The 24,413-nt window shown below is 54.8% G+C and overlaps 1 protein-coding gene across 1 annotated transcript in view; it reads right to left on the bottom strand.

The window, feature by feature from the left end:
* The window catches only part of WNT3 (Wnt family member 3), a 44,385-nt gene that overhangs the window by 8,867 nt on the left and 11,105 nt on the right, over positions 1–24,413 (bottom strand). Inside the window, exon 2 of the mRNA XM_039565682.1 lies at positions 2,841–3,082. Coding sequence (XP_039421616.1) covers positions 2,841–3,082 — 242 coding nt within the window. The remainder of the gene's footprint in view (positions 1–2,840; positions 3,083–24,413) is intronic.

The following is a 24,413-nucleotide window of genomic DNA, read 5'->3' as shown; positions in this document are numbered from 1 at the left end:
AGCAGCTGTGGCTGCCCCTGGATCCCTGGCAGTGTCCCAGGCCAGGCTGGACAGGGCTTGGAGCACCCTGGACAGTGGGAGGTGTCCCTGCCCATGGCAGGGGTGGCACTGGAGGGGCTTTAAGGTCCCTCCAGCCCAAACCAGTCTGTGACTCTTGTTGCTGCATCTAAGGAAGATGCTGAGTTGAACAAGATGATCTTTAAAAGGTCCCTTCCACCTCAAACTATTCCATGATCCTCTGAAGGCCCAGGAGTGTCCAGCAACCCTTGTCAGTGATGAGCAGGGCTGGTCCCAGACCCCTCACAGCTGACAGGATCTCTCAGCTTTATCACCAACGTTATCTCTTCCCTCAGCCGAGGAAGCTGTGGCAGGAAAGGTTCTGGTTTGCTCTGAGACTTTTCTGCTGCAAACTCCAGGAATCTCAAAGGTTCCCTGTGTTACTCAGTGCCACACTTTGACACCAGTCCTATCCTGAATCCACTCGTTAATTTTGAAGGCAGCAGGGAAAAGACACGAGCACAGTTCAAAAATGTGAATAATACCCACGATCAGAGGGGCTGGGCTCTGATGTGTCCTTCTTTGCAGATGATGCTGTTTATTTTTAACTGCTCCACTTTCAGGTTAGTGAGACACCAGGATAAATTCACTCTGGGAGCCTGGCAGTGCTGTCTGGAGATGCGTCACAGTGGCACTGGCAAAGCTGAATCTCCAACGTGCTCACTCCTTTTTCTCCATCTGTCAGAAGAGTTTCAGAGCTCTGGGTGATATTTTACCTTGTCAGCTCGGGGTGCGTGGAGATGCTGAGGCAAGTCCACACACGAGGCTTTGCTCGAGTCCCTGCAGCCGAAAGAATCTTAAAATATTCTCCATAAATTCAAAGTTCAGTTTGCTCATTACAGGGAGGATGGTTCAAATCCAATCTTTAAGTGCTTTCCCGCTGACAGAAATGGTGGTGAGAGATTTTCAGTGGCTCAATGCTTGAACAGTTCTTTCATAACGTGTTTAGAATTTTTATGACAGATTTTTAATGATAGTTTTTAAAGAAACTTTAAACTTTCTGATCTTTTAAGTGCTGAAATTTAGGACAGGCTTTTATTAGGCAGCAAATTAGAGTGTGTTGAGCCCTGCTGACAAGTTATTTGGTGGCAAATACAGCAGTTACCCCAAAATACACCCTGACAAAACAGAGGGGAAATGAATCTCATGGTCCCTATTAGTGCTCTAATAAGACTTTACAATCCTGGTTCCTGCAAAGAATCCCACGTTAACACAAAGGAATGATTTTCACTGAAATATTCGCCTGACATTTCGGGGATCTGAAATGATACCAACCCTTACTGGGAGGCTGAAACCTGGAAAAAATGGTTTCATGAACTGCTTCTCTGCAGAATATTGCAGCTGTGTAAGAAAGATTCACCAGAAGCCCTGCCCTCCCCAGGGGACTGTTGGGAAATAGTCCAAAGTCCTGCTCTCACCCCAATTTCTCCAGTTTCTTGAAGTCTGCACCATAAAATTCCCATTTCCAAAGCATCACTGGAAACAATAATTTCTGTTCAATAAAGAGACTTTGGGCTGCAGGGACCCAGTGATGTCAACACCCAGGAGGATGAGGGGGAAATGTTTTTGGTTGTGTTTATGAAGCTGTGAAACCAAGATATTACCTGTGGCTGTCCCTTGTGCTAAACGTGGCACAGAGTGAACAGAATCCACGGGACAGGATGGAGAAACCGGAGATTTTTATCCACTGGGAGTTTTTAATCCACCATTAAGTTCAGTTTCGTGGGAATCCCTTTTAATCTGGGGTCTGAGACATCTGAGGTGTGGGACAGGTTATCAAGGAGCTGCGTCAGGGGAGGGTTAGGCTGGATCTCAAGGAAAGGTTCTTCCCCAGAGGGTGCTGGGCACTGCCCAGGCTCCCCAGGGAATGGTCCCAGCCCTGAGGCTGCCAGAGCTGCAGGAGCGCTGGGACAGCACTGCCAGGGATGCCCAGGGTGGGGTTGTTGGGGGTGTCTGTGCCTGGGGCTGGAATCCATGATCCCTGTGGGTCCCTTCCAGCTCAAGGTGTTCTGTGATTCTATGATTTGCCCCTCCAGCACCTCCCTCCACGGTGTTTTGGGGCCCTTTCTCCCTTTTTCCAGTGTAATGCCCCACAACTCACAGGGAATCCCAACTTTATGGTGCCTCATCAACATTCCAGTGTGCCTGATCCGTGCCAGTGGGTCTGGAAAGGCAGCTTTCCAGGAGCAGGGGATGGAGAGGAGTTTGGAGAGAGGAGAAGGAAAATGAATTTATAATCTCTCTTTGTGCCCTGCTTTTTGGGCTCATTTGTGAAAAGACTCATTGAAATCCCAACTAAGCCTGATCAGGACCATGGATTTCAACCATGGTTCCTCACTGGTGGGGAAACTTGAGCCCAGGGACCTCCTGGGGTTGGCAGCTTGTGCTTCAGTGGCCCTGCCTTGATCCCAAAGAACTCAGCCAGGTCCCCCCTCCTTGGCTTTTCCCACGGGTCTGCTGGCCCCAGTTGTTTGGAAGGGAGGTGGAGCCCATGATTCCAGAACATGTGAGTGTGCTTGGGGCTAAACCTTCCCCCTCCTGTACTTTATATCCTCCCTGGCCCTTCTGAGCTCCTGGCATGGGAACGGACCCTTCCCTCGTTACTCCTTGTGATGGAACACACCAAAAACTTGGGAAAAAAAGCAATTGGAGAAATCAGGGTTGAAAGCTGGGACATCAGACCCTTTTCCTGACGTGCTCCCAGCGGGACAGTCCTGGTGTATCCAGAGCCCCGTGGAGCTGTGCCAGCTCTGCCCCCCAGCCCAGCTGCCCCCAGGGGTTACCTTTGTCCAGGACGGGCCCGAAGATGGCCAGGCTGTCGTCGATGGTGGTGCAGTTCCAGCGGCGGCCCCGGAACTGGTGCTGGCACTCCTGGATGCCCAACTTCACCCCCTCGGCCACGCTGGGCATGATCTCGATGTAGTTGCGGCAGAAGCGGAGCTGCTTCGGGACGAGGCCGGGGATGGAGCCGCAGAGGATGGGCTGGGACCCCAGGGAGCTGTACTGCTGACCCAGGGCGAGGGACCTGCAGGGGACAGGGCACAGCGTCAGGGCTGGGGAACACCCTCATGCTGACCATGCCTGGTCCTGGTGCCACCAATGACCCCAACCCTGCCCCCACCATCCCCAGGGGGAGTTTGGTGAGCTGAGAGTTCAGGGGGGCAAAGTTCTGACACCGAGGGATTTCCTAAGAGAACAAGAGAAGTGCTGCTGGTAGCTCTGGTGTGAGGACTTTCACACCTGGGGACATCCCGGGCCTTTGGGGGCACAGAGGGACTCAGCTCTGCATGGAGCCAATCCGGGTACTCCAAAGCTCCTGAGACCTCCCCAAGGGGCTGGAGGATCTGACAGGACCTGCCAGGGGCTGGATCCAGGGCAGCAACACCTGGAGGCTGGGGAGCACCCTGGGATCTCTCAGCTGTCAGGAGAACTGATGTGAGAGCTCCTGAACTGTGGCCAAGGTGGAAAGTGCCCTGTCCGATGCCAAGTTCATCAGCAGAGGGATCAGCATTCCTGGGAAGGGGCTGCTTTGGGGTCGGGTGTGTCAGTGCCACTGTCCCAGGCTGGCTGGACACCTGTGCAGGTGGCTCCGGCAGAGACTGAACCACCACAGTTCCACCTGGATGGGCACCAGGCTCAAGGAGCAGCTCTGGGCTGGGAAAGGTGCAAGACAGGTTTGAGAGGATCCTTTCTACTGCTCCGAGGAGCTGCCCAGCATCAAATCGTGGGAACAGTGGGTCAAACTGCTTATTTGGCCAGAAATTGTCACTGAAGGGTGAAGACACAGAGCTTAAAGAAGCACTGAGACACCTGAGACCCTGAGACACATTGCACAGGAGCAGGGACAGCCTGGCCCAGGCTCCAGCCCAGCCAGAGCTGCCCCTGCAGAGGGGGCTCAGACGTGTGAGCAGCAGTTCCGTGCCAGAGTGACCATCATGAACTCAGAGCACAGACCTCACACTGCAGGTACCACTGGGGGCACGTAAGAAAGAGTTTGGACTTAATCCACTCTCAGGCCCATGGTGGGATTGTTGGGGTGTCATGAGCAGGGCCAGGAGCTGGCCTGGATGATCCTTGTTGGGTCCCTTCCAACTCAGGAGGTTCTGTGATCCTTTGATTCAGTTTCTCTTGTACTGCGAGTCCACAGGTGGAGAGAGGAGTTGAGCTGAGGCCCCAGCAGTGGAGAAGGATCTCCTCCCTCCCTGCTGTCCCTCGGGCAGCCCTGGTCACTCTGTGTCCCACGGCTGCTCCACACTCAGGTTTTGGTCCAGCAGCACGCCCAGGTCTTGCTCCACACTCTTTGCTGCTTTGCCCCCGGCCTTCACAGGTGCCCAGGGTTGTTTCTTCCCCGGGTGGTTTTTCCCCTTGGTTGGAGTTTATCACATTCCTGTCTGTCCATTGCAGCACATCCCAACCACCTGTGGTACCAACCACTCCTGCCACTGCATTTCTGTTTCTCCCTCAAGCACCTGGAGACTGTGTGGGAATAAAACAATCATTTGTCGTTTCCAGGCTGGGAGAGCCCTCAGGAGGGCTCAGAGCAGGGCCAGTTTCCAGGTTACATTTGGTTTCTCAGGGCCTTGTCCTTCCACAATTTGAACTCCTCCAAGGACAGAGGCCATGGCTTTGTGGGGGACTGTCCTTACCCCGAGCTGCTCTTCCAGCCTGGAGTCTCAGGCTGGGTGCTGAGCTGGCACCAGCTGGTTGATTTAATTACCCACTAACGGTTTTAAGGATGTAAAGGGAATCCCAGGGTGCCTGCTCAGCAGAAATGTATCTGCTGGATGAGAGGACCTGACTCCCACTCCTGCCCCAGTGCTGTCTTCTGCCACAGTTCCTGCTCCCTGTTTCTCCTGCCCCTCTCTGCCCTCTGGAGCACCTGCCTGAGGCTTCAGGCAATGTTTGGGCCCCACATCTCCCACCCTTGATGGGTCACAGAGGGGCAGCCAGATGTGGCTGGGAGGCAGCAGCACAACGAGCAGTGCACTGGGACTGGCTCCCAGAGCTGCTCTGCGCTTCCAGCTCCTCCCAGTCCCACGGGATGGGGAGCTCAGCACTGCTGGGATGGGTGGTGAGCTCCAAGAACAGCCTCTGCCCCCAGTGATGCAGGGAACAGGCAGCACCTCCTCTCCAGCCAGCACCTCATTTTCATTTCCCTTCTCATGTCAGTGAACCTGTGATCTCCCCACTGCAACTTAGACAGTCATAAAAACTTCATTCCTCCTGTCCCATCATCCGGATCTCCCCAGGAGCGCTGGGAAGACACAGGGGGCAGGAGCTGAGGCCGAGGGGTCCCATGGGCCAGTGGTTTCCCTGTAGAGTGGCTGAGATGTGAAGATGAAACCAAACCTCTTTGAAATCCAGATCTGGGATCCCAAATCTTGTGTCTTACACACGATGTTCAATCTAAAATCTCAATCACAGGAGTTAAATCTCAATCACGAGAGTTCATGGGGATGAAGGAAACACATCAGGGGAGGAAGTGTCACAGGGTGAATTTGAGAGAGAGGGAGGACAAGGACAATTTTTAAGGCAAAACCACAACTCCAAGGCTGGCACCTGCAGGGGTGATAGAGCCCACGCTTCTCTCTCTTGCTCTCAGTGCCCGTCCTGGCTGCCTGAGCCCACATTGCTCTGGCTCCCATCGTGTGAGGGGACAGATGTGCACAGAAGGGTTGGCTTCGTGTGTGTGGGAGAGCAGGGCACAGCACGAGGAGCAGGAGAGCCTGTGGCAGTCGCACGGGAAATCCCTTTGCTCTTCCTCTGCTTGATCCCGAAAGTCTCTCAGGAGTCCTGACACTCTCTCAGGCCAGGGACTCCTCTCGTTCCCCCCGATGGTGCCAGACCCAGCAGGGCCGTGGCTCCAGCAGCTGTGAGCGACTCTCTGTGGCTCCCATGGTCTGGGATGAGCTCTCGAAGCCCTGGCAGTGATGGTCTCGTGCAGCTCCTCTGTCCGTGGCTGCTCGTGGGTGCATCCTTCCATCCTTGCAGAGGTCACTCTGTCTCCTGTTCCTCAGCGTGGAAAGAGCTGTGCCCACGCCCATCTTTATCCTCCCTGCAGAGCTGGCCAGAAACTCATCTTCCATTTGGCCACCTTGTACCCAGAGGGATTGGACGCAGCAGTGTGTGGAAACAGCAGGATTTGGCCAGATCAGAACTGTTCCTGGACGTGTGAAAAGCAGCATTTAGGGCAGGTTTCCTGCCAGGGAGCTCAAAAGGTTCTGGGACATTTCTTCCTCCCTCCCTGGAGGCTGCAGTGCTCAGGGCACTCAGGACTGGACTCGCTGTGTGCCACGGGCTGGGATTTACCGGCCAAAGACAAACCCTGGTGAGCTGCTCCTGCATGGAGCAGGGCTCCAAACCCCCCTGGGGTGATGCCCTGCTCGGCCGCTGCCCTCCAGGACAGCAGCTCCTTGGGAAGGTGTGTGTCCGGTCTCTGCTGTGTGTGCAGGGCGTGGTGAGGGCTGGCCCTCGGGGTGTGCTCACACGAGCTTCACACTCCAGTTCCAGGACAAAAGATGAGGGCCAGGAGGGAGCCCTGCATCCCGGTGGGGTCACCCCTTCTCTTTCTTCTGCAACCCCATAACCTGCTGCTGTCTTTAATGAGCCCTGGGAGCTCTTGGAGTCCTGGAGATGGACAGGAATGTGCTCAGCCCTGGACAATATTGACATTTGTGTGAGGAGTGTGGAACAGCCTCCGTGAGCTCCAGCGTGGGACAGCACCTGAGCTCGGTGCTGCAGCTTTTACTCGAAATGCAGGGAGAACCTTTCTGGGATGTGCTGCTCTGGGAAGGTTTTCTGGCTCTGAACCCAGCAGCTGGAAGCAGATGAATTTGAAGAACCTCCCCACAGCAGGATAGCCCCAGCCCTGTCGCAGGAAGGCTCTGGGCTGCCGGGCTCTGTCACCAAGGGCACATCCCATCCCATGGAGCACTCCCTGCACTGCAGCTCTCCCTTGCCACTCCTGAGGGATCTCCCACGTAAAAGCAAACAAGCTACAGGGATCCTGGGCCCCTCTGTGCCGCCTGCCCTGACAAAGGTGTTAGAATGATTTTACATTTTCCTTGCCAGAGCCTCCAGCACACTTGGAGATTCACGGCCGAGTGTTGCAGAGAGGATGCTGCTGGTCATGGTGGCTCCTGCTCTTCCTCAATTCTTCCAGAGCCACAGCCAGCAGCTCCTCCAGGGCTCCCAGGAACTCCAGTGAAGCTCTTGGAAACCACGATCACAGAATCCCAGCATGGTTTGGGCTGGAGGGACCTTAAAGCCCATCCAGCTCCACCCCCTGCTGTGGGCAGGGATACCTCCCACTATCCCAGGGTGCTCCAAGTCCCGTCCAGCCTGGCCTTGGACACTGCCAGGGATCCAGGGCAGCCACAGCTGCTCTGGACAGGAGGTGTTTCCTCCCACAGCAGCTCAGGTCCCTGGAGCACAAAGTTACAAGGCAAACATTGTCCTGCTTGGCTCCCTAACATTGATCAATGCCTCAGATTGATCCCTGAGCTTCTTATAAAGCACTGGGAAAGTTGGGAACCAGCAGGAAAAAAACCTGCTCACAGCTGGGACCTTATTTGCCACCTGCTGCCTTTGGGAAAACCTGTCTCTGCCTGGAGGGGCTTTTATTGTACAGTTTGAGATGTATTTGGTGTTTTCCAATTCTGGTCAATGTTTGTGCTTCAAGCAGTGGCACTGGTGCCTCCTGGCAGTGCTGGCCTGGGGACACCGTGGTGGGAGCAGCAGTTTCCATCCAGGCTCTTTCTCTGTCTCACAGCTGCTGTAATATTCACCGGTTTTAGCTCTGGCACTGTGCTGAGTGCAGCCCTTCGTGAGCAGAGGAACACACAAACTCTTGGGTTTGCCCAAAGATCAAGAGCAGCAGCAGGAAAAGTTTTGCAAGTCAAAGCATGCTCACATCTGAGTGGGGAAATGCCAGGTCCTGACTGAATGTGGAGAACAGACAAAACATGACAGAATTCCAATGAGGAGAGGGACTGGAAACCAGCTTTTCACTCAGGAATCACCCTCTGAGCGTGTCTGGAGGTTTGAGCTTTTCCATAGAGGTGGCACTTGTGTCACCACAGACTCCCCACCCAACCCTGCAGTCCTTGGGGGGCAATAAAACAGACTGGAAATGCATTTTTTAAAAGGAGGTTCAGCTGCCTGAGCATTGGAGGCCGATGCCCCAGCCAAGGGTAAGCCCCAGGGCAGGAATGGGATGTGGGGTTTTGATGTTTAACTGTCCTGGAAGGTCTCCATAGATTTTACACTCCAGTGTGACCCCTTGAGCCAGAGAGCTCTTTCTGCAGCTGCTGTGTTTGAAAATGACCTCGTTAAGAGTGTCTGTGAATTGTATGATCTGAACAACATTCAGCACCCACAAGGCCAGATTCTGTCCCATTAAAATTCTCCCTTAATGTTGTCACCATAAGGGGCAGAATCCTTTTAAAAGGCAAAAGTCCATCTAGAAATCACTCCCAAACCTGTGGCTGCTTGGAAGTAGTTCAGTCATCACTCTGAGAACTCTCTCAGCTCAGGGTATTTAAATTCCTCTGGGTCCTGGATGGTTTTGGTTTATTGTCCCTGCACATGGTGGTGCCTCTCCAGTGCCACAGGGGGACATTCCCAGGATCCTGCCACGACCAGGGATGGTTGGCCCGTGTTGTTCAGGGGCACACAGCACCAGCTGTGTCAGAAATTTGGCAACCTTGCTCCATTTGCAGAGGAATGTTGGTTATTTCCAGAAGGAAACAAGGAGCAAGCACTTGATGCGATGACGCCCTGAGCAGAACACGAGGGCCGGACATTCGTGCCCTGCCTGCGGTCCCAGAGGAGGGAGGGGTGCTACTGATGCCCCTCTGGTGCTTTTGCTCTGAGGTAGCAGAGTGATGATGGCCCAGGAGTTGCTAAAAAATGAATGTTACAAAGGAGAGCTGAAGAGAGGCAGCTCCAGGCCTGAGGAATTAGAGGCAGGGGCTGGTGCTGTTTTATTTCAGTCTCCAATCAACAGTGATGTTGAACAGCGACTGAAACACAGCCCAGGCTAAATCTGCACCAAGGCAGAGCCCCTTATCTGCACGCAGTTCTTAGTAAAACCAAGATTCTTTTCATGTTGGCAGCGTCCCAAATGCTCTGCCTGTTCCTGAGGGAGCATCTCTGTCCCTGTCACCTGTCCCCCCCTGCACTGCAGGTGCAGAGGCACAAAGAGCAGCAAAGCCACTCTACCATGGGATGGAGCACGACCAGAGGAACCCCTGGGGAGGGGCACTGGGTCAGGGGCTCTCAGATTGGGGCAGTGCAGGACTGTGTCACTCAGGAAGGAATTTTTAGGAGCTCTCTGCGGATCCTGCAGGACGTGAGCGAGTTGGTGCCGCAGTTGATCCACGCCGGGCTCTCCTGGGCTGGCTGTGACTGCTTCCCATCCTCCCCACCCACCGGCTGGCCTGGGAATGGTGTCAAACAATGAAATGTCTTCTGCCAGAGGTGGGGGTTTGGGTGCTGGAGAACTGTCAGGTCCCAGAGAGGCAGCAGTGACTCGTCACCTGCTGATGTTCCGTGGGCAGCTGGAGCTGGGAGAGCCTGGGCTGCAGGACACCAGCCCAGCCCTGGGGTCTGCTGCTGGGGACAGAGGAGGACAAACTCGCTCTGCAGCCTGGGCTGGGTGCTGGGAGTGACCACCACATCTTGGGAAGGGGAGCTGTGTGTAATGGGTGGGAAAAGGGGGTTTGTGAGCAATGCCAGTGTCACAAAAATTGCCTCAAGGTCACCTGAGCCTGGCAGGGCAAGCAGATAAGAAGAGATCAGGACTGGGGAGGGCAGCAAAGGGAGCTGGGGTGTGGGATCTCTGGGATCAGCCCCAGGGTGTGCCTGGCTGCGGGGGCTCGGTGCTGGGCCCACTGCAGAGGGGCCGAGTCGGGGCAGGCAGGTTGCCCTGCCACCCTCAGCTGGGGCGTTTGCAGCTCCCCACGGTGCTGTGGGGCCTTCTGGAAAGCTCCCACTGAATTGTCTGCTCAGATCTGCTGGAAAAAATCAAGGAGTGAGGCTGTCCCAGAGGCCCTGAGCTGGGGAGTGCTCACGGTCCCACAGCTCCGTCGCTGGGGCCGAGGCCAGGACTGTCCAGGCCACCCTCGGGGAGCAGAGACCAACCTCCCCTGATGTCCCCGAGGTGGGGACCCCCCTCCTGTTCCCTGGTGGGTCAACAAACCCCATCCCAGGTTGTTGCTGTCTGGGCACTGGCACAGGGTGTGAGTCCTGCAGAGACACTGCCACAGGGAGCTGAAGCGACAACAAGGGATGGAGGGATGGAGGATTGGAAGGAGGGGTGGAGGGAGGCAGGAAGAGGCTCTCCCTGTAGACAGACTGGCAAGGGATGGATTATGCTCACTCTGAGGGTCTAATCCCAGGGAGACTGACTGGGAAGGAGGTTCAGGGGTGCAGTGATCCAGCAGAAAGGGAAAGCCAGAACAGGGAAAATCCAGGGTGAGGCTCATGGAAGCATCAAGGTGAGTGTTGGGAGGAGGCTGCCCTGCTCAGTGTGAGTGTTTACACTCAGGGAATATTAACATCATTTTATGTCTCATTCTGCTCTATCAATCTTTACAAAAATTGCTGAAGGACACGCATAAGGACAGCTCATCCTGCTAAAGAGGAGCATCCTGGTTGTGCTTTATCTCCTTCCTGCCCTCTAGAAGAACTCACTGCTGTCAGTGGGATGGGGTTTCCCTGGTTCCCTTTGAAAATGCCCCCAGATCCTTCAGATTTAATGAAACTTAGGGGCAAAGAGGGGCACAGGGGAGAGGCATCACTCAAACCCCAAACATTTGTTCAGGGCTTGTATCATCAGGTGGTTTCTCAACTGAAAGTGGAGTCACATGTGGATGGTTGGGGCAGATTTTTGTGTCCAAACCCCAAATGTGTTTTTTTCAGTCTCCCAGTGACCTGCCCAATAATTGGTGTCACTTTTGCCACCTCCAAGGCCTGAGTGCTGCTGATAATCACTGCTGCTCACATGGTAGGAGGGTGCTAAAACCCCCCCAAATCCATCTGCTGGACTGAGTCTCATGTTGAGCAGCCCCAGGACCCTCCAGCACCGAGCACATTTGGGTTGGGATGAGCTCAGGGCACGTGAGAGGTGAGTGCAGCCTGGCTGAATCCCACCTGTGCCAAGGACAGGCAGACAAGGGAGATGTCCTGGGGTGGGACAGTAATTCTGGGGCAGGGCAGTCTCCTGAAGTTGCTGCCAAGCACGGAGGCTTTGGGAGCCAGGGGTTTTCCCCACTGAAGGCTGGTCTGCTCTGCCTGTGGGATGAGGGTTCCTGTTCACACTCACATTCCCTCTCTCAGGTTCAGGACCCATCTTCTGTAAGAAGAACTAACTCCAGAATCTCCATCGAGATCACCCCCAAATCTGGGGCTGGCCCTTGGCGAGCAGTGGCCTGTGTGGCTCCTGGATTTGGAGAACCATTCCCTGGGGTCTGGGCAGAGCAGAAAGTGCTGTGGGAATCCCTGTGCTCAGAAAGAGGCAGGAAGGGATCCCTGAATTCTCGGAGCTCAGCACCCTGGGATCCCCCTCTGCTGTGTCCCAGAGCAGGCAGTGCCTAAAATCCACCTGAGCAGAGAGAGGCTGAGCTCTCCCTCAAAGGCTCGAGGAGTTTTGGGGTTTAGAAGAAGAGCAAATGCAGGAAAGGAGGTGAAGGTGTGGGGCTGCAAGGAGCGTGTTCATCACTGTGGTGAAAATGACTCTGCTCTCGCAGGGTTAAACCCCGCACACGTGCTGCTGTTTCTGGTCCCACAGCCATTCCTGATCCACACAAATCCAAACCCAGCAGCTTTCCATGCCAGTGTGATGCTGCCCAGGAAGTGCCCCCTCCACCTGGCTGTGCTGAGCACGGCTCACTGCAGCCTCCTCAGCGTGTCCCCAACCCAGCCCCACTGACAGCCCCAGCCTTGCCCCACTGACAGCTTTCCTACACCTTTGATCAAATTATGTGAATTTTGGGGGGCTCATTTGTTTCCTCTCACAACCTTCACTCACAGCTCCTATGAGTGAAGGGGCTGGAGGTGCCAAGTTTGAACCCAGATCAGTTTGAAGCCTCCCAACATCACCTCATGGGGCTGGGTCAGTGTGGGGTCAGGGCATCCAGGGATGTCATTGGGAATGCTGCATCCAGAGGGATGTGTAGGAAGGGGACATTATCCAAGAGCTGTGCTCGGGGTTGGGTGGCTGAGGGGTCCCAGGAGAGGAGGAGGGGCTGGGCTGGGTCAGTGGGCAGGAAAGGAGGCTGAGGGGGTCCAACAACAGCCCACAGCCACTTGTGGGGCAGTTCCAGCTGTGGTGGAGCCAAACTCTTCCCAGGAGTGCCAGATGACAGGGGAAACAACTGGAAGTGCAGCCTGGAAATTTAGGTTGGGCATTAGGAAAAATTCCCTTTCCAGGTGCCCAGCAAAGCAGGGGGGGCTCATCCATTGGAGTTTAGCTTGGACACAGCCCCTGCTGCCCTGGGATGGTGCTGGGGATGTCTCTGCCCCAGGGGAGGTTGGACTACAGACCCTAAGGATCCCTTCCCACCAGCACTGCTGTCACTTGGGGTAATGGGCTCTGATTTTAGGGCAGAAGGAGCAGCACCTGACCCTTGGTGGCACGACTGTCACCTCTGGCATCCTGGCACTGAGGAGGAGGCGGAGAAGGGTGGAGGCTGCAGCGCCTGTCCCTCAGCAGAGACAGACAGGAGCTGGGGGATGACTCTGAGACAATCCTGGCACAATCCGTGGGTCAGCACCTGCTGTGCCCCCTGGTCTCTGCCAAGGCAAGGAGCAAACTGCATTCCAGCCCGGAGACGACAGCCCCAGGGTCACTCGCTCAGGGGCTGCTGCTGTTGGACACTGAGGATCCCCACTCTGGCCTGCCTGCAGAGACAGGTTCACACCTGGTGTGCTCCGAGGGGCTGCAGCTGGCTCCTGTCACCTGTGAGAAGCATCTTCCTTCCTTCAGGACCATGGAAAACCCACACCCAGCTCGGAAACGGCCAAATGGTTCAATTAACCTGAGTGTGGCTGAATTCCAGTGCTGCTGTTTGAGTGCTGCTCCTGCCTGGCAGGGACAGCGAGGTCTGCGGGCCCTGGGAGGGATCGGTGCCACCAGAGGAGCTGAAGTTCTTTGACGTGGAAGATTTCAGGGAAATGCAAATGTTGCCAGTGCAAACAGGTGCAGAAGAGTCTTTGTCGGGTGAAGGTTTGTCTGGGGGGTGAAATGGGTGCCAGGACGTGTTGGGTGCATCACGGTTTCAGAGAGCACAGATTTTCTTTCCTCCCAAGCTGACACTGAGCTGAAGGGAGCTCCTGTCCTCCTGTCACTGGGACAGGGTTCATTTCTCTGCATTAAACTCCAGGTGCTGTAACCCAGAGAAAGTTCCCGAGCCACTGGTGGAGAGAAGGAGGCAGCGAGGGGGCTCAGGTAATCTGCTCCCTGCAGAGTTATTGCAGAGGGAGGTGTCACCTTCCAGAAAAGCTCCTCTGACCCCACAGAGAATTAGGGAAGGACTTCTCAGATTAGGTCAGCTGAACCTGCCCTCGAGTCCTGGACAGTGCAGTGCCCATGGGCCTTACTGGGTGAAGGATGACCAAGGACTGACCCCCAGAACATCTGTGGTGAGATTTTTGCCACGTGAACTGAAACAAATCTTGTTGTTTTATTCCATTTTTTCCCTTACCTCCTTTTGCCCTGTAGACATGGCATGAGCTGCTCTCCTGTGAGTGAACCCCCACCCATCACCCATCATCCACATCTCACACATTATTGTGTGGTTTTGCGGTGCAGGGGGAAGCTGGGCTGCAATAAATGAAAATAAAAGAGGCTGTCTCACAAGACCCACGTGTTCCCCTGCCTCTGACTCTGGGCTTGGGGTTGCTGAGTCAGAGTTCTGATGATTTGGGAAGTCAAAGGGATTTTTCCTTTGATTCAAGGAGGTCCCAGAAGCACAGGATGGTTTGGCTTGGAAGGCACCTTAAAGATCATCTGGTTCCCACCTCCTGCCGTGGGAAGGGATGTCACCCATCAGACCTGGTCACCCAGGGCCCCATCCAGCCCGACCTTGAACACTTCCAGGGATGGAGCACCCAGGTGCCGTTCCTGACTCCAGCGAGTGGGTGGGGAATGCTTGGCAGGGAGAACCAAAGGGAGGAGAGCTGGAGCTGCAGCAGTGAGCCCTCCTGAGAGGGTGAATTGTTACCCTGACCTTGCTGCATCAAATCCCTTCTGGGTGCAAATCAGCTGAGTTTGGCTGAAGAAATGTAAAACCCCCAGAGGGCACCTGAACTGCAGAGTTCATCTCTTGGTACTGGAACTGTGCTTGGGACATGGGAAGCTCAGAAATCCCTATGGAAAGGGCAAGAGGAATGGAGGGTGCCAGAGGATGAAGTCCTTCAGGAATGCTCTCCTGCTGGTGTACATGTGGTCTGGGCTCCCCCAGGCCAGGGCAGGACCTCTCTTCTCCCCCAGCACAGGGGCAGGATGAGCTGAGGGGGAAGTGACCAGCTCCGAGATGAGCTGCCAGCCAGAAAAAGCCACTGTGACCCCCTGGCACTGAGCAAAGCCCAGGAAACGCTGACAGAGCTGGGGCCACCTCACCAGAGCACCCTGCTGAGGTGTCTGAGGGTGTGAGCGCAGCCTCTCAGGGCTGCAGCGTCACAGCCTGGGCACAAATGTCACCTCTGAGAGCAGCCAGGACAATGTCACCTCTCAGAGCACACAGGACGTGTCACAGCCCTGGAGCTGGTGCAGGTTGAGTCCCCGCCACCCATCTCCAGGAGAATGCAGCCACCCCTTCACATCCAGCAAAGGCAAGTGAGACATCCAAGGGGCAGGAGGACAGCGTGGTGTTTATGAAATGGGGTTACTCAGCCCTGGGGTTTGCCCACAGCTTCCCTCATGGACGTGTTCAGGACGGTTCTGTCCTTCTGTTTCCCTCATGGAGCTCTGGCTGAGGCTGCGCTGTCTCACCCAGGCAGGAGCTCGGGATGCTGCAGGAACTGGAGTGGTTTAAGCCTCCTCCTTGTTGTAAATGGGATGTTAAACATGGGAAGGGGACAAAGGAGCAATAGCAGCGAGCCGAGGCAGTGGCTTATGCTGACAGTTTGATCAGTCTATTGGAAAGACTTCTGAGAGATTATTTAGTTACAGTGAGAAGAAGGGGAAGATTAAGACTTTCTGTCCAGCAGAAGAGGGCAGGACAATGGCTGTGAGTGGGAATTCGGAGCAGTGGAGTGCAAAGCCTCAAATCTCAAAGCAAAGGACCAATGCCCAACACTTGTTGCAGATCCTCTAACACTGAGTGTCTTCAAATCCAGCCTGTGCCTTTCTGAAAAGAGCTGTTTGAGGCAGGACAAATGAATTCCTCACCCGTGGGGTGAAGGGATTGCACTCGGTGCTCACACAGCCCTGCCTGGCTTTGCAAGGAGGAGTTTTTTCCTGTCCCCTGGGCCCATGAGGAGGGAGAGCCCACTCAGAGGGTGTTGTGCTGCACTGGCAGAGGCAGCAGGGGAGGATGGCACAGGAGCTGGGATCCAGCTGTTGTGTAGGGGAGGATCAATATTATCAATATTCCTGAACATACCAATATTCTCTAACCAAGGCTGAAGCCCTCCAGCAGCATTTGGTGAAATGCCCGAGGTCTCCAGGTGGGGCCCATGGCAGGGCACAGCAGTTCTGCTCTTGATGAGCCTAAGGCAGCTCAGCAATTTCAAACAACACCGTGGTGACTGCAGAGCACACAGGGATCCCAGGCCCCTCGTGCAGGGATGGAGGACAGACAGAGGGTTCCCAGATGGGCTGTGCTGACCCCTCCTGTGCAATGGCTCATGGTGCTGCAGTGTTCCTTGAACCCACAGGCACTGGGGAAAGTTCCTCTGTCTCCTGCTGATTTTTTTCCCCTACTGCTCTCTCTGCTCCTTTGTGACCCAAACAAGCTTTGTAAAGAAATCAGCTTTAAACATTTCCCACGTGCTCTGTCTGCAGCTCACACTGCAGAAACATCCAGAGTCTGCAAACACCAAAACCCTGGGAGCTGCTCCAACCCCCCCAGGTGGGGCTGGTCCCCTCCTCTACCCTGCCCTGTCCATCTTCTTGGCACCTTTTTCAGTCTCTCCTGGGTTTTGAGTCCCGATGGCTCAGGAGCAGAAACAAATTCTGCCCCAGGGCCCAGAGCCCTCCTGTACATCAGAGTGGGCCAGTGTCATCCTCAGAACTCCAAGTTCAGTGTCCCTGGGCCAAACCTGGGTCATTTTTTGATCTTTCACAGGGTTCCTGCCCACCCTTCGCCTCCCTCGGTTCCCCATCCCTACCAGAGGAATTTGCTCTGCAGACACAACCCTGGTTTGGCCTTCCCAGAGCTGTTTTAGAGAATCATGGAATCACAGGATGGTTTGGGCTGGAAAGGAACATTAAAGATCATCTCATCCCACCCCTGCCATGGGCAGGGACACCTCCCACTGTCCCAGGCTGCTCCAAGCCCCAATGTCCAGCCTGGCCTGGGACACTGCCAGGGATCCAGGGGCAGCCACAGCTGCTCTGGGCACCCTGTGCCAGGGCCTGCTCGCCCTCACAGGGAACAATTCCTTCCCAAAATCCGATCAAGCCGTTCCCCTGTCCTGTCACTCCATGCCAGCTGGAGCTTGCCCTGCACACTCTGCTTGCCCTCCTGCTTTCAGATTTTTCCCAGCTGGGCAAAGCCCTTTGAGGAGGTTCGGTGTCTCAGATCAGGACCTTGGTTGTCTCCTTTTGTTTCACACAGCCCGTGAGGAGCCAGGAGTGCTGGCTGAGAATGGCCTTGGCTCCTGTCAGAGCTGTCCAGGCATCTGTGTGTGCTGGAACTCAGCACAGCCCTGCTCTGGTGTAGATCTGAGGAGGATCCATGGATTTTTTGTATTTTTTCTCCTGTCAGAGAAGCTGACACTCATTGCTCACAGGCAGATGGAGATCTCTGGGCACAACAATCGAGAAAGGACTGGGACAAAATTACACCCTTGGCAGGGAACCTGTGCTAAATCCCTGTGGCTTTTTTTTTTTTTTTTTTTTTTTGCATGAGGAGAGCCTTAACTAAAAGAAAATAAATGCCAGATCCTCAGGAATGTTCCTTGTTGCACAAAGAAAAGTCTTTCTCCAGTCACACAGAGTGACTCAGTGGCCAACATCACCCCAGTTTCTCAAGAGTGTGCTGCTTCTTGCAGGGACCTGGCACCAAGGAGCACAAGAGGTGGTCTGGTTGTGGCTGGAAAATGAAGTTGGGTCTCAAAGTCCTGACAGTTAAAGAAATAATGAAATTCAGAGGCTTGCGTGGAGCACAGAAGGAAGAGACAGAAGGAAGATCAAGATATTGGCTGGTTGGTAAATGAGTTGAGCACAGGAATTTCAGTCACAGTGTAATTAGGAGATAATCCCCTCCCCTCCCTGCCAGCAGCTCGCTTTAGAGGCAGAATGAGGATCATGGAACCACAGACTGGCCTGGGTTGGAAAGGACTGTTGAGATCATCTTGTTCTGCCCCCTGACACGGGCAGGGACACCTTCCACTGGACCAGGTGGCTCCAAGTCCCATCCAGCCTGGCCCTCCATGAACCCCATGAACCTCAAGAAAAGCAAAATCAAGGCCTTGAGCCGGGGCTGGGACAGCCCCATGCTGCAGCACAGGCTGGGGCCTGGCTCACTTTGCAGAAAAGGACCTGAGGATCCTGATGGGCAACAGCTGGAACAGGAATCTGTTGTGTCCATGCAGGAAGAAAAGGCCAGCTGCATCCTGAGGCTGCATTGGCAGGATTGGAAAATCAAGGGGTGTGATTTTCCCCCTCTACTTGGCACTTGTGAGACCACAGGTGGAATCCCATGTCCTGTTTGGGGCTCCCTAGGATGGGCAAGACATGGACATAGAGGTGCGAGTCCAGTGGAGGCCACCACGGTGGTCAGGGGGCTGCTCCTCGTGGTAAGAGAGCAGCAGATGATCCTGTCAACCTAAATCATTGCTGTGTGCCACCACATTTCAGTGAGCAGCGGCCCAGAGTGGGGCTGTGTGCTCAGAGGTGGAGGCTTTACTGCAGACTCTGCTCCCTGGGTGTGCTGGCTCCTCCTCCAGCCAGCAGAGCACAGGCACATTCAGGAGGTCACTTCCCATTTTTCCATGGGAAATACTTGAGCCTGGAGGTCACCCACCCACATCAGTGCCTCATTGGCACTGGAAGGGGCTCAGGGAACTCCCCTTTGGGTGTCCCCGTTCTGGTCACCTCCCCCTGAGCTCATCTCCCAGGCTCCCCTTGTAACAAATGGAGAAAATTGGCACTTTCAGGACACGATCCAGTGCCCTGTTCCACCTGTTCCCTCTGAGGGGGTTCTTGCACTGCACTCTGGACATGTGGGCTGGGCACTGGGTGTTTCATTGTCCCCGATGGCACTTCCTGACTGTGCATCCCCACCGGAGCGGGATGAGGCTGCAAGCACCAACCATGGAGCTGCATCACCTTTTGAACAGGGAAACAGGAAAAGCCACAGGGATGTTTCTCCCACAAGCTGGCACAGGAACATGGCCCTCACCCACAGCAGTGCCTGTGAGAGCCTGGAACCTGCCTGGCATTCCCAGAACGTTCCAGAGGAGCTGTTTTGGAAGTTTTGGATGTCATGGCCTGTGCTGGGGTTTGATTCTAACAGAAATGAGGATGCTCAGGGAACAGAGTCCCCAGGGATGGGCTGGGTCTCACTGGCAGTGGTACCACCCTCAGTCCCCCCAGCACCTCCTTCTCTGCACACCCAAACACCGGTGCAGGTGAACTGCGCAGGTAAATGCAGTGGGGTTTACCCTTCTGGGGGCTTTTCTTCTTGGACAGGAGCAGATTCAGAGGATGAGACTGGAGAGAGTGGAGCTGAAGGAGTGCACCAGGTGAGCATTTAGCCCTGCCTTGCAGTCCTGGGTATTGTGGGGCCAGGTAAGAGCCCTAAAGAGCATTGAAATTATCACTCCAGTGGCCTGTGGGGCTGTGAGAGGCTCCACCCCTGCACAGATGGTGGAGGAGCAAAGGTGTTTTGGGGTTTGAGACATACAAGAGGCTGGGAGAGCTGGGACTGTGCAGCCAGGAGAAAAGAAACCCATGGAGAGACCTTGTCAGTGTGCGGAAATAACTGGTGGGGAGGGTGGAGAAGCTGCAGCCAAACTCCTCTGACAGGACAAGGGACAATGAGAACAAACTGAAAACCATGGAATTCTCTCCGAGCGTGTGAAAACTCTTCACTGTGAGGGTCACAGAACAGGTGACCTCGAGAGCCTGTGGAGATTCCATCCTTGGCAATAAAACCCAGCTGGACCCAGCCCCGGGCACCCTGCTCTGTCTGTCCCTGCTTTGAGTGGGGTTGAGCTCCATGATCTCCAGATGTCACTTCCAACCCCGACTGTCCCTTGATTCTGTGATTAAAATTCAGTTCTTTGGCAACACCCCGTGGATTTGATGCTGAAGGACCCAAAGCATTTCTGTGGGGCTTTTAGGACAGATCTGATGATACCATTCTGGGATCCATCACGTTAGGAGGAGAGGATGGAGACACGTGGCAGGGTGGTGGTGGGAAGAGTGGAGAGAGAAAAGGGATGTCCTAGGTGGGTTCAGTGCCACTGTCAAAAAGACAAGGGTTGAAAACACTCCAATCTTTCTGCCTGGTTGAGCCTCCTGGGACAGCTGGGAGCTGGAATTCCCATGACTCTGTCCGGAGCCTGTGTCAGTGCTCGGGCAGCTCCTCTTCCTCCCCTCCCCATCTCTCCTTTCTCCTCTTTCTCTCTTGTGTCCTCCCCGGTCAACACTGAGATGGGAATGATCCCAAATCTCAAACTTCCCAATCTCCTGCTTTTTTAACACCTGGCCCCGAAAGCCTCTCATTTGCAATTTGGGTTCTAACACCAAACATCACTTGTCAAAAATCCCACTCTAAAAGCCATTATCTTTCTGATGGGAGAAAGTCTCACCCCAAAACCATTCACGGCCCCTTTGCTCAGTCACAAATTTCTTTCTCCATAAATCTCCCACCCCTGGATTTTTCTGCTCCACTTTGTTCTGTTGCTCATTGCAACCCTCTCGCCTCATGCTGTAATCTCAACCACCCCTCCTCGTGTCACCCTCGCCTCTGCCCTTCTGTTACCAACCAGCCCCACGGAGCTCCAGGAGTGTTTGGACACGGCTCCCAGGGATGCCCAGGGTGGGATTGTTGGGTGTCTGTGCAGGGCCAGGGGTGGCACTGGATGATCCTGGGTGTCCCTTCCAGCTCAGGACATTCTGTGATTCCCTGGAGTGGGGCAGGACAGGAGGGTGACAGAGAGGGGTCAGTGCTGCAGTGCCGATGGCATTGGAGCCTGGTGGTGACATGAGTGATTGCTGGGGAGGAATTGGGGCCCAAATGCTCCTCAGGTCAGACTGGGTGTGAAGAACAGCCCAGCTGAGATTTTGAGGCCTCAAGTGGCCGTGTGGAGAAGTCAGAAGTCGGCCCAGACAGCAACGGGAGCTCTGTCAAATCCCCTTCCTGCCCAGTTTGTGGCAGTTCGGGGTCAGTCAGAGCTGCCCCAAGCTCTAGCACGGAACCCCTTTGCCTGAGGAGGCCCCACCACAAAGGGCCCCGGGGCAGGGCACGCAGATCCCCGCAGACGAGAGCGATCCGCCCTGCCTGAGCACTGCGGGCTGCATCCCTCGCATTCTCCATCCCTCTGCCCACCGGCGGGTGGATTAGTGTTGCTGCAGCAACAGCACTTTTGTAAGGCGAGCCCATTCTGGGCGCGCTGCTCCGCTTCGGGTGACTCAGGGCTCTGTCATGGGCTTGAAAGTGATTTTGGCATCTGCTGCCAGCGCTTTGTCTGGCACGGCCCGCGGCTGGGCTCGGGGTGATGTGCCAGGAGGGCCGGCAGGATGGGGGCAGGGAGGCAGCGCTGGCCCGGGGCTGCTGCTCGCCACAGCCCAATGGAGCCGCTGACAAGGGACGGGCTGTGCCCGGAGCCGGCTCCCGCATTGTTCCCCGCACCAGAGAGAAATGTTGGTTCGGCAGCGCCTGCTCAAAGCGGTGCCGCTCTCAGCTCGGGAAGCACAATCAACTGATTTGCCATGGGAGAGGATCTATTCTGCGGGGGCGGTGATAATATTATTCGACCCCGAATTTACATAAACGCATATGATTTGCATATGCAAATGTAGGCTTCCAGGCTGTGGCCGCAATAAACACAGCGAGATTTTCAGCGCTGTAAAACCTTTCCTCCAAAGAGAGACGCTGGGATTTGTTTGGGTCCTGGCAGGGCTGACCCTCTGTGTGTGCCCCAGGTCCTGGCAGGGCTGTCCCTCTGTGTGTGCCCCAGGTCCTGGCAGGGCTGACCCTCTGTGTGTGCCCCAGGTCCTGGCAGGGCTGACCCTCTGTGTGTGCACCGGCTGTGAGTGAGGCCATGCCACCTCCCAGGGCTGCTGTCCCCTCTCCTGCCACTGCCAGCCCAGCCTGCCAGCCTTTCCCACCACGACTCACCCTCCTTTCCTGCCTCCTGCCCCAAAGCGGCCACCGGGGGAGGGAAATGTGTCCTGCCAGGGACAAGGGGACAGGACACTCGGACCAGAAAGAGCATCACAGAAATCCAGGGAAGGAAGGGACACATCTCCACTCAGGCCAGTGACGGTGCTGGACATCTCCCACTGGTCAGCCAAGCCCTCTCCACATGCCTCCAGTCTGGGGAGTCCCTTTGGGGAGGCCGTGGTGGTGGGTGGCCTCAAGAAGCGCTTGGTGCCAACTGCCTGGAAATCACCCACGGTGAATCACAGCCTTTGGCACTGGAAAGAGGCTTCCCAATGCTCAGATGTCACGGAAAACACCCCGTGGAGGGGAATTACCACATCCACTCAGCTGTCCCACAGTTCGGGGTGGGATCTAAGGGGGATGCCTGGGCTGCCTCTCTTTGGAGAGTCCTTCCCTGCGCCCTAAGCCCAGGACTGAAGCCCCCAGGCTGGTTCTGCTCCTACAAACAGCCTGAGGTTACCCCAGGAAGGAGGAGCCCTGGCCTAGGAGGGGACAGAGGGTCAGTGGTCACTGGGGGCAGTGGTCAGCTGGGCTGCCCATCCTGGGCACTGTGGCTGAGACGGAGGCACCGGTTCTGTCTCAGCTGGAGGAACTGGATCTTAAAATGTCTTGTGTCAGATCCAACATGGAAAAACCAAATTGAATCATGTGGAAATCAGATCTAGAATTAGTCCTGGTGGTTTCTTGTGGTGAGAAGTGAGGCTGCTTTAGTCCTGGGTAATGCTATTCTCTTTCCATGGAGAGCAGAGCACTTGGAGTGGAGGGTTCTGGGCTCTGGAAAGGTGTGAGGCACAACCTGCCATGAATATTGCAGGAAAGACTGAACCGTGTGCCACTGGCTCTGCTCCAAAGCAGAGAGCTGGTGCTCAGTGCAGCTGGTGCTCTGCCTCCTTCCCAGGGAATCTCAGCTCTGTTGGGAAGCACCACGAGGAGCAAGGCACGGGTAAAAGTTGGCTCTGCCCAGTTCACACAGGTCCCAGCAGGGATGGGATGTGGGCTGGCCTGAGCTGAAGGCTGGCTCTGGACTGTTGTGCTTTAGGACTGCGAGTGAAGTGATGCTGAGGGATTTTCCCAGGCCAGGGTTTGTGTACCCCCACAGGCCTTCCTGGGAACACGTCCCACAATCTAATTACACACTTGTCTCAGTTAATTTTAATCCCAGAGGTCCAATAATTTCACCAGGCAGCAACAATAAGTCTTTGAATAAATGAAATGGTGGCTTTTGGGCCAGTCCAGACAGGACAAGGTGTGAGAAATGTGCTTTACACCCTCCAAATGGGAAAGGGATACCAGCAGCATCCGAGGGGTTTGAGACACTGCAGAAGGGGTTGGTCCTGGAGCACAGCTCCTCTGGGCACCTCGATCCATGTGCTGGGCTGGATGTTGGAGGGGAGGGGAATATTTGGGACCATCACCAGGGGAGGTGACTCGTGCTAAAGAGGCTCCTGGGTGATAAATTTCCATCTAACCAAAAATCTGGGGAAGAAGGAGGAGGGGGGGGATGTTTGGAGTTGTGGAATTTGCCTTCCCAGGTAACCCCCATGGGTGATGGAGCTCTGGAGGAGGCTGAACCCCTGCCTGGGATGGGAAGGACTAAAGGAGCTCCTCACTTGGCTTTGCTTGTGTGTGCAGCAGCTTTTCTTTCCCTATTAAACTGCCTTCAGCTCAAGCCATGAGTTTTTACACTTCCACCCTTCTGATTCTTTTCCCCATCCCCCTGGCAGGGAAAAGCAGCCCCTGTGTGGGGCTTGGGTGCCCGCCTGACCTGACCCACAGCAGGTTCTTCTGGCTGAGCAATGAACTCCTGTTCCTCACCACACTCTTGCCATCATTTGTGATCTGCAGGATCTGTTTTGTATTCACCTGGAACTGCCTCTGTCCAAGCAGCAAATCCAAATATTGTGTCCTCACCTGAAGGAATTCAGCCCTTCCAGTCCCTTGCTGGGTTTTTGGTGTGCTTTCCTCATTTTATAGGAAATGCAAAGATCAGGCTGCAAACAGAGCCTGGGGTGCAATAATGAGATAAATAATGACTGAAATATTGTCATGTTGGTATTTTCTGTTCTGAGAGCAAATCCAACAACAGCTCCTAAGAGGCCTTTCCTATCACCCATCAACCAACACGGCCCCAAAAATCTGGGCAAGAGGAGGAACAGCGAAGTGAATTCCTGTAGATTTTGGACAGCTTCACTTCTGGATTAGTGAGCACTGGAGCACCGACTGCAGAGACCATTCCATAACAATGTCTGTCAAAGTGGCCCTAACAGAAAACCTGACCTGTATCGGTGCTGTGCAGATTTGGGGGCCCTTTCCCAATTTGCATTATTTCATGGCCATTTGCAATTAATTTTATCATCCACTGAGTGCCATCCACTCCTGTCTTCTGTGGCTTCCTTTGTGCTTTACCACCCTGAGCAGTGTGGTCATGATCAAACTTCATCATGGAATCCTCACAAAACCATGGAATGGTCTGAGTTGAAGGGACCTTAAAGCTGATCCCATCCCTACCCCCTACCAATGGCAGGGACACCTTCCCCCAGCCCAGGTTTGTCCACATCACTGATCTCTGCTCCCCCACCCCAGCCCTTCTCAGTGTTGGACATTCCTTGCAAAACTCTGCTGTTGACTCCTCACCCAGGTGAAAAATCCCCTTTTTTGTGTTTTGTAACAAATAATCTGATCTGGAGTTATGGGAAATATCCTTTACTCCCAGAGTTTTTGGTCAGGGATAGAGATGAATCGATCTGAAAACTGAAATCTTTTCTTACAGGTTTATCATTGCTGAGACATTTC

This window comes from Corvus cornix, chromosome 27, assembly GCF_000738735.6.
Source record: "Corvus cornix cornix isolate S_Up_H32 chromosome 27, ASM73873v5, whole genome shotgun sequence".
NCBI lineage: Eukaryota > Metazoa > Chordata > Aves > Passeriformes > Corvidae > Corvus > Corvus cornix.
Note: the sequence above shows the minus strand (reverse complement) of the source record. Positions and strands in the feature narration are given on the sequence as shown.